Source organism: Natator depressus, chromosome 12, assembly GCF_965152275.1.
Source record: "Natator depressus isolate rNatDep1 chromosome 12, rNatDep2.hap1, whole genome shotgun sequence".
In the NCBI taxonomy this organism is placed as follows: domain Eukaryota; kingdom Metazoa; phylum Chordata; order Testudines; family Cheloniidae; genus Natator; species Natator depressus.
In genome coordinates this window covers 40,728,249-40,740,947 of record NC_134245.1, presented here as the reverse complement: position 1 = coordinate 40,740,947, position 12,699 = coordinate 40,728,249, and the positions used below count along the sequence as shown (strand labels likewise).

The following is a 12,699-nucleotide window of genomic DNA, read 5'->3' as shown; positions in this document are numbered from 1 at the left end:
GTGAGCACTCAGCTGCACAGAGTTTTTTGTATGTCATTTCCTAGATTTATTTACTTTAGAGAAAAAACACACCTCAGGAGAAGGTTGATTCTCCAGAACTTGGAAGCTGCTGGCATGCAAAGTACATGTAAACTCCATAATCTGGAACTAAGTGGCAAAATATCACCAGAACAACCTGTCCCCTGGACCCTAGGAGTCCCAAGACAGGGCCTTATTCTCCCTTATGCTTTAAGAGTTGTGTAGCTAGGGAAAACATTTTCTGCCTTCCCCAGAAGCAGAGCTCCTAAGGTGCGTCCCAGAGGGGCTCCCTTCCGTGCACCTTACAAGGCGCATGCAGGATCACTATCCTCTTCATACTTTAGCAGATTTACAGAACTAAACTAAAGGAGAAGTGTAGTAGTTTGACTAAATATGCACCCAGGCCATGCTCCTTCACTGGGTCTGTTCACAGATTTAGGGTTTGGTGGCTTTTTTGTTAGAAACACACCACATTGTAGAGACCTTGGTTAAATGAACAAACTGAAGGAGGAAGAGGCTGAGAAATGAAGTAGGAAACAGTGCAAAGACCTGCGTGATGGCATGAAAATGCTTCCAAAACAGGTACAAGTGTAACCTCTTTAGCAACAGGTAGACAGCTCAATTGTGAATCATCTGGTCCCTTTGTTACAACACAGCTACATCCTTTGCCACATTACACTCTAGGCCACTCCAGTTGATGCAATAGCATGAATCAATTTCTTGGCATCACTCTCAGACAAAAATTAGCAGATGTGGGGGAGAGAAAAGGGACGGGAGCATTGTAGCATCCAAACCACAGCCTAAGAGTCATCCTGGTGAAGGGAAACCATGTCTGCACCAAGGGGCAAGGCACAGGAGTGGGAAGAGTCTCTATTTTCAAAATTTCAAAATAATCTGATCTAAACTAACCATCCAGTTTCAGAAATTCTAGTTTTTCCTCTCAGCCCATGCACAGGCTGCCATGCATGTTCCAGAGTAGCCTGCATTGCTGGTCAGGGGCTCCAGAGGCCCTTTCATGCATTCAGATCACAAGCGCACACCCCATTGTGTCCTGGCTTACCTGCACTGCCCCTCCTAGCATGGCAGCCACTAGTCCCATGGACATGCTCAAAGTCTGCGCTTCCACAGTGCCCTCTGAACCCTGGGCAAGACTTGCACATGCCCGCTGCAATGTAACTGCCACAAATTCCACCACCTGCCAAAGGAAGGGAGTTTAGGGAACAGAAGAAAAGGAAAGATCACATCATTCCAGTTAGAGACACAATAATCCTTCAGTCCCTAAGCCAAACTCTATCATCACACCCATGGGACTGCACCCCTGTGGGCTGGCCCGCAGTTTGGAAGACTGGCTGCAGTGCACTGCACACTACAGGAGCCATGGTCCTCTACCAGGGGAGCCAGAGAAAGACGTATTTACTTGGAAGCAGAACTTCTGATTCTTTGTTTGGCACTCATGCAGTGCTCAGTGTTGTACCATAAACAAAAATAGACCGTTCCTGCCCCAAAGAGCTCACAGTGCCGGACAGGCTGGGAGATCCAGGGGAAAAGGAGACAGTGCAGCTTTGCTTAATTTATTTATAAACTCATTTGGTGGGCACCAGGAAGCCATAGGAGTTTGAGAGATACTTTGAGCAAATTAGAAGTGTTTCTGAAGATGTGAATCCCCAGCAGCTGCTCATATATTCTGAGCTTGGCCTGTCTAATTTTCTTTGCTATGAAAAGCACCTCAGCAACATTATGCCTCAATGTTCTGGCCATTTTAATTTTAACAAGCAGACCTGGCTGTCAGCACCAGGAATGCAAGGCTGCAGCCAAACCAACAGGCCTTCCCCCTCCCTCCAGTCCTTTAAATTTGAGAAAGAAAACTGATATTTCTGAAACTTGATACTTAAAATACAACACTCACATCCCCCGCCTGAGTCATACATCGCAGGTTTTAGCCCAAAGCCTAGCTAGAAACTCCTTAAAAAGCGCACACTGACAGACTGGGCTATAAACAGCAACAGTGGCTTGGCTTCTGTCAAGGCTTTCTGAGTCCTTTATTCCAAGGGAAGCAGCATTTTTCTTTGCTTCTTTACTGCAGCCCTTCACAGTCCCTGGATGACTATAATGCAGCTCATTGCATTCATTAGCAGGCCTCTCCGAGGGCAGGAGCCCTGCAAGGTTTCCAGGGATCAGTATGTTAGCAGCCCACCAGGAACTACCCCTTTCTGACCTTAGCTGAGCAAACTGCCAGTCTCTGCAGGTGACTAGGGGTTTGTGCAGAGCAAAAGGGTAGGAAGTGGGCAAGGACCGAGGAGGTGCTGGGAAACAAAGGGCATTGGACTCATCAGCTGATCACTGTTGGGAGGGATGACAGAGGAGGATTAAGGGTTCAAATACATTAGGAAAAGGCTAGGGCTTGAAATATTAGCTAGGTAAATACAGAATGGGTAGGAGTTACACAGTGCAAAATATTAAGAAAGGACCAGGTTTAAAATATCCTGTAAGGAACAAATAGAAAGCTCAGTAAAATAAGGTTAGATTAACACCAGCACAAATCAAAGTCATGCTGGCTAGCTACGGGGTCAAATGGCAAAGCAGGCATTCAGCATGGATCAAATATGGTCATTGAAACAATCCTCCTCTCTCCCCTTTCCTGTAGGCTGTCTTTGACTGTAAGCGCTCTGCAGCACGGACTGTGCCCTTCTCCACAGTCAGCACAGTGCTTGGCATCGTTTGAAGTATTCAGTGCATAAATAATAATTGGTCTTTTCCAGAAACACACTGCAGGGTTTCCAGCCCCCAACAATTATTCCTTCTCTAGGCACATTTCATCTGTTCAAAGCACTCCCCAATTATGCAGAGTAAGACAAGGCCAGGGATTAAACCTCTCATGCTCCATGCCGAGTCTGCAGTCAAGAATAGGGTCAGACATTTTCCCCCATGGTTCACAACTCTCTGCAAGAAGGTTTAAAAACACACACACATTTCTTGCCCAACTGGTTTTGGCCTTCTCCATTTTGCAGCCCAAACGTTTGATCTTCTCTTAGCTTCCCGCATTTCTAATGGAGCTTGACATTAACATGGCTCTTCTGCTCACTCCTTTGTTTGTCCACAAGCAGCACTGATGCAGCCCAACTCTGTGAAGAGGCTCATTTAACTGCTGGTGCGGAGCCAGCACGGAGCACCCGAGCGTTGATTTGTGTTGGGCATGGAAGACTACTGGCTATTCATATGTCATGCAGGGGTTTCAATTCAGAGTAATGTTCTTTGGGGTAGCTCCCATTTTGGGCCCCACGGCAATAGGGCAGAGGGTATCTGGTCACCACATTTCCACCAGTTGGGGGCTCCTTCCACCCACTTGCAGCAGCTCAGGCCACCTCTGCAGCTTGGGTAACATGGGAGCATCTGAATTCTCCCAGCGTTATTCAAACTGTGAACAGAAGGCCAGCTGGCTCTGGGAACGAGGGGCTGGGGGACAATATTGGCACTCTTATTAGCCCAGAAGAAGGTGCTGTTGGAAATGGTGCAGGAGCACCAAGTACAGCAAGGCCCCCCGAGACCAGTGGTTCTCAGCCTGGGGTCCGCAGACGATGGCCAAGATGTCTGAAGGGGCCCACACCTCCAGTCCCAATTTTTTAGGGGTCCACAAACGAAAAAAAAGGTTGAGAACCTCTGCTCTCGATACTCAGCCCCTGCCTCTTCCGCCAGGGTGCCCACCCGTGCACGGTGCAGAAGTGCTGGCTGGGGGAAGCTTAGTGCTACTGCGGCCTCCTTTTCCCAAGCCGAAATCTTTGAGGTTTCAGGTGGAGATTCTCCCCTGCAGTCACAGAAGGAAATGCCCCTCCTCACTGCACCCTCACCTCAGTGCGTGAGATTCAGTCAACGGAAAGGCAGCAGCCACGTCTGACTTCACGTCACACTTGCAGAAGGGATTCAGCCAAGACATATACAGGACCCACCTCAGGGTCGTTCTGTGAGCCTCAGGTCGGATGGCATTGGCCATATGCAGTGCTGCTGCCAGTGCCATGCCAACGGGCTCTGCCATGACCTACCTGTACAATGTCTGTGAACACGGTGTCTGAGACGCGCTCACACAGCATGGCCACCAGCTGCAGAACAAGCAGCTGCTTCTTCTGCCCCACGAGATGCTGACTGCGGTATTGCTCCAGCTCCACCAGACTCTCACAGGAGAGGGGATCGTCATCCAAGCCGGCCTCATCGTTTGCAGCCACGTGAGTCAGCTCCTGCCAGGGAGGGGAGTGCACGGCCGTCAGAAAGAAAGCTAAATACAGGAAACTGGTTTGAGGGCCACCGGCAATGACAGCCCCATCCACACAGGTGGGGGCACCCAGCGGGCAACCTGCCAGCAGCTAACATCCAAGAACAAGGTCAGATTTGAACAGCAGGGCAGTATCACAGAGCAGTCCATTCTACTAAAGTAGCTGCTAGGCCTCAACCCTGTGCTGCCATCCTCACCCTAGCCCAGAATCTTCACTCCAGGTGCAAGAAGGCAGGGTTGTTCTGCACTGAGGCCTTGGGGGTTCTTCTCCAGCCATTTTCCCAAAGCCCAAGCTTTCCAAAAGGATCTCACGCTGGTTCTGTTATCCAGGCCCGGGATCTCCCACCCCTCTCCTCATACTGCCACCACCGGCCCCAAATGCTGCAGATGACCTCCTCACACGTATCAGGTGCAGGAACACTAAAAGCCTCCCTCTAAGGACAGTCACTTTAAGGCTGTAAATCTGCCAGGGCCTTGCTTGCCCATTTGCTTTGGCACTGGCCTCAGATACACCAGAGACCCTTTGACCTCTAGGCAAACTAGATTTTAACTGTATATTTCCTGATTTATAAAATGAACAGGAACATCGGCTGAACACATTGAGAAGGGCTTTGTGGTGGTGGGCTGTGGTGCCCAGGCACCCCGCTTGCTTAGCACAGAAGTGCACCTATGCTGCCAGTGGCCCTTCCCAGCCATACACAGGATGAGCTCTTCTGGTGGCCATTGAAAGAGGCCCAGCAAAGGAGCGCAGCACTCTGTGCACAGCAGAAGGGCCATAACACCATGGCACCAACCCCAAAGGGGGCGAGCAGGACACGGATTATACACTCTGCCTGGCAGCAAAGGAGAGCAAAGCATGGCCCAGGCCTAGCAAACACTGAACAGGGACCATGGCAGTGGTTAGTCTGGATACGAAGCTGCAGGAAGAAAAGGAAACGCGGGGCAGGGAGCTGGGGAAGTGCATTTCCTTCTCGAAAGCCAAAGAAGTGGCAGTCTGCAAAGGTAGGGATTATTCACAGCTTAAAACCCACCATTAAACTTCAGACATGTTCCCGTTGTCAGAACAAGGGTTAACGCTTTCACACAGACTGAGGACTCCATGCGCCCCCTCAGGGCTTGGCGCTGGAACTGTCGGCTCTTTACCCACCACTCCCAGGAGATTTAAGTGGAACTTCCCCCTTCTCCCAGTACCCTTCCCACATGCAGCATGGACCCTACACCAGGCATGTGAAAGTTAACCCTCTGGAAATGCAAGGCACTTCCTGGACCCTTGCACCCGGCAGAGGCCAGGCTGCTAACAGACCGTAGCTTCTTACCTTTAAGCAGCAGATGAAGAAGTCTCCAGCTAAGCCGCTCTTCTGGCAGTGAGTCAACAGGGCCACCAACTGCTCCATCTGCCACTGCTCCGAGGAGACCTTCTGGTAGAGTTCCTCCTCCTCATCGCTGAAATGCAGCCAACGTTTCACCCGACAGGAATCCACCCAGAGTCTCTTTGGCACTGGTTTTTGAACTACCCCTGGAAAGAGCATTTCCCTGGCACATTTCATCCCCAAGTGCTGTAGGTATTTCCAGAACACTTCCAAGGGTCTTCCTTTCATCTCCCCATTAAGATGCAGCAGCCAGCACACAGCAGTGCTACACCCCAGTTCGTGACAGGAAGCAGAGAACACCGTATCCAACAGAAACGGCAGGGAAACTTTTACAGAGACAATGTTATCTGAAGATGGAATTTGGCCTGGGCACCAGGACTACGGTCCCTATTCATGCAAAAACCATGCAGGGCTCTAATGGTCAATGGTGGCCCCTGCTGCCTAGCCCATTCTTGGTGCTGCTTAAGCTAGTGAGGGGTCAGAAATCTGGTTTTAAGACTCAAACAAGCATGAAAATCACTCCCAACCCCAGTGAGAGAGACCACAGGCAGTTGAAGGTGTGCCAGCAACAGGATGGTCTGTCTGCCTTCTCTTTGGTCAACAGCATTATATGACCTCTCTTCCAGAAGAATCCCTAATCTGTTGCTGTATGCCAGAGCCTTGTCCATGTTCCTGTGAGGGAGAGTGCTGGGGTGTGAACCCATGTTCCAGACCCAGCAGGTAACTCCAGCAAGCTAAGCTCTCCTACCGACATCAGGAAGAGTTCTCAGTTGTATTTAGTGTCTACCTCAGTATAAGATCCACTCCTTCCCATCCTGAACTGGCACCCTTGCTATCTCATCCAGGTTTATAATGTGGTTTCAAGCTGTAATGAGCCAAGCCTTTGGTGAGGAGTGCTTTCCATGCAACAGAATCAACGTGAAGTCCCAAAAGCCCAAGGGACTTCTGGCTTATCTGTCCAGCTTTATGTCTCCATATTTCCCATGCCCTCCCAGCCCACCTGTCACTCCAGGTCAGGGGAAGCTGGGGCAGCGTTTACACTGTTTCATCACTTCCAGGTTACAGCAACACCCTGTGCTGCACTCCCTGAAAGGGGACGGATGGACAGACGGTGGCTGATGAAATATCATTCAGTCTGGGGATGAAGTTGAAATGGCTGAGCATTCAGTTCACTAATTAACCTATATTCATTGCAGGGATGACCAGGGTGGAATCTATGCACACAAAATATTTAGCACATACATAACTCCTCTGTGAAGAGCTGGATGAGCATTAATTAATGAATGCAGCAGCCCTACACTTGTTTTCCCAGCCATAAATGAGGGAAATAGATACACCGAGGGGAAGCGAGGCTGTGTCAACATGCAGAGTTGCACTAGTTTAACTTAAGCAGTGATTTTAAATTGATTTAGTTAAACCAGTGCAAACCCCTGTGTGGCACTTATTTTAATTCTAATTAGGTTCATTCAAGTTGAAGGCACAGGTTTAAACTATACTGGAATAAGAACAGCCACGTGGGGTTCTGCACCAGTTTAACTAAATGGATGCAAGTCTGTGTGCAGACAACTCCAAACGTGACCACCCAGCAGGCCAGTGACAAAGCAGGAGTGCCTGGCTCAGCCCTGGCGTTTTCCACCAGGTAATGCTGGCTCATCGATACATGCCCCAAGCAAAAACTATTCCTTTTAAAATTGAGTGTACTGCTGGTGACGGGCTCTGTCCGGATAGTGCTAGAGCCTGCAGTCTTCCATTTACCCTCAGAGCAAACCGACCACGGGCAATGGCCGTGTAACGCCAGGCATCAACGTGCCTGACCCCTATCCTGGAGGGACCATCTCCAGGAGCATCGGGAGTGTTCGGTCACTATGGCTCATTCAGTCAGTCTACAGAGGCTGTCAACAAGGGGGTCAATTAATACCATGCTGATGGTGACAGATGTCCACTCCATGCATTTCACACATGCAACCAATCAGCCATTAGCCGTGATTACGTCAGACACTACCAGTCTGGTCAGAATTTGAACCAGTGGTTCAGGAGTGAAAGACCATTTCCTATTCTCAGTCCCCTGAGCCATCCAGCCTCAAGACAAAGGGTTCCCAAGAAGAAATTAATAATGCTAATAAAAGCCAAACATGAATTTTATTACTGGTTTTGTAGGTGTATCAGGGCTAAAAGTCTGCTCCAGCTTCACACCTCATTGCTCCAGCAATGTTTGGCTCCGTTTGGCTGTAAAGTTCAGGCCATCCATGAAGTTTCACCTGCTAGAGTTTAGCACTCAGCCCAAGCCAACTGTCTATCCCTGTCTAGTGGTGACAATCCACAGGGACTACAGCATCCCCCACCACATCGTGAAACCCTCCCCCGTGCCCCGCTTTCATATTCTGCACGCCTTGTGGAACTTTGCATGGGCACCCCTTACTGGCTGAGCCATAAAACAGCCCAAGGGGTTGAATGACGACAGTTGTTCACCCACACCCACAGGCAGTGGGTGTAAGGCTGCTAACACAGGGTGTCATAATGTAGACTCTTACCTGATGGTCTCTTTGACAGTGATCATGGCACCACCTCCACCAGCTACTTGAAACTGGCACAGCGGATGGAGAAACTGCATGGTTCTACCCAGTCCTGCAAATCCTTCCAGCATGGAGAGCGCCACCTCTCTCTCTGACTTCTCCAAGACCCATAATAAAATCTCCTGGCATGGTGAGCTGTCAAGAAAGAGAGGCCATGACAGAGTCCATTTTCTACCATTGGCATGTTGCCTTGTAACAGACACATGGCGCAATGTAACGATGTTTTGTGAGCTCCAATACACAAACACACACCATCAGAGTGAGCAGGTGGCACCGGGAAGATGGCAGGTGACCACAGACACACCTTGGAAGGTTCCCTATGTGCAGTCTCACAGATACAGTAAATCCCAGGGAGGTGACAGTTATTTATGTGAGCTTATAAGGCAGCTGCAGTGATTCACTGGGCCTGAAGACTGCCTGCAGTCACACCCCATGCACAGAGCTGTTTCTGCGCCAAGGCATCAGAGGAGGAGGAAATTGGGAAGAGAGTGAAGTGACATAGATGAAGTGAGCTGTAGCTCACGAAAGCTTATGCTCAAATAAATTGGTTAGTCTCTAAGGTGCCACAAGTCCTCCTTTTCTTTTTGCGAATACAGACTAACACGGCTGCTACACTGAAACCTGTCATATAGCCTATAAACTCAGTAACAATTGGATGAGCTCCAGCAGCTGTTTCATGAAGGTGCCAAATTCTGGAAGATTGACCAGTGCTGGGCAGCTGCAGTTCAGTTACCCTTGCTGAATTCTTGGAAAGATACAGCACCCTGGTAGCCCCACTCTCCCTGCAGCTGGTTTAGTTTGTTGTTTTCATTCTTTTAAGGAGGTTCCCCAGCACCTCTGAAATTATTAATGATGTCTTTCTGATGGCAAAGGCTGTGTCTCCACAGAGCTTTTCGTCAAAGCCCTTGTACCTCTACCGATATTCGGAATGGTGGAAGGGCTTAGAGTAAACCTCCTGGTAACATCGTTATCCAACTGTTGTCCAACCCTTCTCAAAGCAGGCTGGGAGGAAAGTGGCAAAAACACCAACAGTTGGTCTGCACTCGTGCTGCCAGCACACGACTGGTGCTACTCCAGGGGTGGGAGAACTGAACGAAGAGCTCAGTGTAAACAAAGGTTCAATGGCCAGGAGAGGAGCAGGTCCTGTGCACTCCTGGGAAGAAGGGAATCAGCTCAAACGGGAAAGAAATGACCTTTACTTCAAACAGCCAGCGGAGCACAAGGACATTCAGGTCCATATCCTGGAATTTATTTAAAGTTTTCCCCCGTCCCTAAATTCCACTTGCACACAAAACACCCTTCCCCGCCAAGCCCCTCGCCTCACACGCACACAGGGCTTTCTGCTGTCCCTGGGCAACCACGATCCCTCCTTCCTAGTCAGTTTCACATAGGCCAGACAGTGAACTAATTATTCCCCCCAGTAATGGCAGATTCCCAGCACCCTGTAGGTAGACTTGTCACCACCTCAAAGTACTAGTTTCCAACCTACCAGGAACCAAGTCGAGCACTATATCTTACCACACCAAGTTGGGGGGTGGTTCTGGTCTGCTGTGTGAGTCTGACATTCATAGTCAGGGGTGAGTTTGAATCTAAACTCCTTGGGGCTGCAAGCTTTGTCTTCAGTTATGTCCATACAGTGCCAAATGTAGCACTGGTGCTCGGCACAGGAGTGTCTTCTGGACACTTCCATCTCTGCACAGCATAAGGCACAGATTTCGCTGTCTTTTACAGCTGGGCACCAAGCGGGGAGGATTCCCCCACCCCAAGATACAAAGCTGCGTGCCGGGCTTTACCACTTCACCTAGCAGAAGGGTTTTGCCACATGCCTTACCGTAAGTGTGACACGTTCTGCTTGGTGAAACAATAGAGAGAGAAAATCACTCCCAGAGCTGGCTGCAAGGATTCCAGCAACACGTCAGAGGGCTCATTCCCAACCACATACACCTACGGAGACAGAAAGGTCAAATGTCTGCCTGGAGTGCAGAGGAAGGGAAGGGTGAAAGGCACATGCATGCCTGGTAGGGACTGACTTCTGAATGTACACTGTGCAGGTTACTGCTCCCAGCCCTTCCAATTCTGAGTCCATATCCCTTGATCACACCAGACTCCTGTTTGCTAATAAGCACTGAAAGCAGCCTTCATCAGCACCATCTTCTCCAGAGTCATCTAGGAACTGCCAGAGCTAGCTACAGTAGGGCTTCATGCTATTCGTATATTACAGCCAGTTACTCAGGACGGCTATCACTCAGGGGTAGGGGATTAAAACTACAGACTGCAGTATTTGAAGAGACAAGTCTTTATAAACATACTGCACCCAGAGCCAAATTCCCACGGTCAGACAGATCAGTCCCTCGAAAGCGAAGGCTGGAAGGCAGCTGGGCTGCTGTGTGCGGAGTGAGATATCCAAGGAGAAGACAGAAGGCCCCCGACTCAGGCTGCTGACAGGCAGCACTTAGAGGAGACTTCAGAGTGACACTTTCTCCTCCCTCCCTTTATTTCCAAAAGGCACCTACCCAGAGCTCTGTACCCGGATACATTTCAAATACCATCATAACCGCCCTCAGCAACCTCTCCCCACCTCCAGACCAGTTACCAGCCACACAAATCACCCCATATCTCCCTTCCCTGCCCCAAAGCCCAGGGAGAGAGATCCTGAAAAATTTTACACTTTACAGGTTTGTTTTGAACTATTTCCCTAAAAACCCTCATAGGATGGCTGCAGTTATATCAACAACTCTACAGACACCCAGTGCAGAAGGCTATAAGAAATAAAAAGCTGATTAGTTACACAGTTACAATTTCAGAGTGTGTGCATTTTTTAAGGTAAATTTCCAATTAACAGGTATGTGGGTTTGTTAAAAATGTTTTTACTGGGAGGGTGCCAGGAAGAGGCAAACAAAATATCGACCCTGTTAGCAAGCTGTTTGAATGATCTTCAACTCAGCAGCTGGGACACTGTGCTGCTTGGAGGACACTGTTCCTTTAAACAAGACTATTCCTTCCAGCTCCAGATTCCCCTTTCAGCTGGAGGGCAAGCAGCAGTTCTTAGGGTTTGATCTAATCTCAGGGCTCACTTCCAAGCGTTGCTATTGCCTGTCAAATGCAACATGCCAGCCCAGAGTGAGAAAGCAGTTTAGGTGAGGAAGGAAATTCTTTTGATAATATTTTGGCCTATTGTTTTGATGCAGAGTGTTTTGCCCATGCTAATGCCTGTGGAGTCGTGCTTCCTAACCAGCATCTTTGGTATACAAAGGAGCATTTCCCACTCTAGCATCAAATGACACTTGCTAGGCAAAAAACCTGCACACTTGCAAGCAGAAGTCTCCATTGTTAATCTGTCTGCTGTCAGGACTAAAGCACACTGCCATTAATGAGGGACCCACCCTCTAGGAGGTTAGTGGATCCCTTATCCCCTGCAGCTAGAAAGAAGCTCTAGATGGGAGTCTAAAGTGATTCACTTTCATGTTCTTGGAACTACTTCCTCTGCAGATCTTTTAAAATAGATTTTAAGGCCAGAAGGCAGGGCTGGATTTAGGGGCAGGCAATCCAGGTGACAGCTTGGCGGGTGCTGTTTTTGTCATTAGTGGCAAAAGGGAAAATAGAATGTTTAAAGTAAAATGTTTCAGGTATTCCATATGTGGCTTCATTGTGGAGGCATTTTCATAATGAACACCAGCCACAGAGCAGCCCCCTGACTGGTCTCTGCCTGCCAGCTAGTTATAACAGATCATTACTACCCAAAACGCTACAACAATCACAGCGTTTAAAACAGGGGTAGGCAAACTTTTTGGCCCGAGGGCCACATCTGGGAATAGACATTGCATGGCGGTCCATGAATGCTCACAAAATTGGGGTTGAGGTGCAGGAGGGGGTGATGGCTCTGGTTGGGGGTGCAGGCTCTGGAGTGGGGCCAGAAATGAGTTCAGGGTGTGGGACGGGGCTCCTGGGTGGGGCTGGGGATGAGGGGTTTGGGGTGCAGGAGGGAGCTCTGGGTTGGGATCGAGGGGTTCAGAGGGTGGGAGGGGGATCATGGCTGGGGCAGGAGGTTGGGGCACAGGGAGAGGCTCAGGGATGCAGGCTCTGGGAGGCACTTTCCGCAAGCAGCTCCCGGAAGCAGCGGCATGTCCCCTCTCCGGCTCCTATGTGGAGGCGCGGCCAGGAGGCTCTGCACGCTGCCCCATCCGCAGGTGCCACCCTCACAGCTCCAATTGGCCGTGGTTCTCGGCCAAAGGGAGCTGCGGGGGCAGCGTGCAGAGCTGAGCCCCCTGGCTGCCCCTATGTATAGGAGCCAGGGGCCACGCTGCCGCTTCCGAGAGCCACCTGGAGCGGCCCGCAACCCTGCTCCCCGGCTGGAGCGCCAGAGCAGGGCAAGCCCCAGACCCCGCTCCACAGCGGAAACTCAAGGGCCGGATTAAAACGGCTGGCGGGCCAGATCCGGCCTGTAGTTTGCCCACCCCTGGTTTAAAAGCTCAGA

The 12,699-nt window shown here is 50.0% G+C and overlaps 1 protein-coding gene across 2 annotated transcripts in view; it reads right to left on the bottom strand.

Annotated features, from left to right (window-relative positions):
- The window catches only part of TANGO6 (transport and golgi organization 6 homolog), an 87,726-nt gene that overhangs the window by 50,736 nt on the left and 24,291 nt on the right, over positions 1 to 12,699 (bottom strand). For both annotated transcript variants that reach the window (XM_074969224.1, XM_074969223.1), the window contains exons 8-12: positions 10,057 to 10,169; positions 8,184 to 8,360; positions 5,599 to 5,725; positions 4,056 to 4,247; positions 1,079 to 1,213 (exon numbers count right to left, since the gene is read on the bottom strand). In XM_074969224.1, coding sequence (XP_074825325.1) covers positions 1,079 to 1,213; positions 4,056 to 4,247; positions 5,599 to 5,725; positions 8,184 to 8,360; positions 10,057 to 10,169 — 744 coding nt within the window. The remainder of the gene's footprint in view (positions 1 to 1,078; positions 1,214 to 4,055; positions 4,248 to 5,598; positions 5,726 to 8,183; positions 8,361 to 10,056; positions 10,170 to 12,699) is intronic.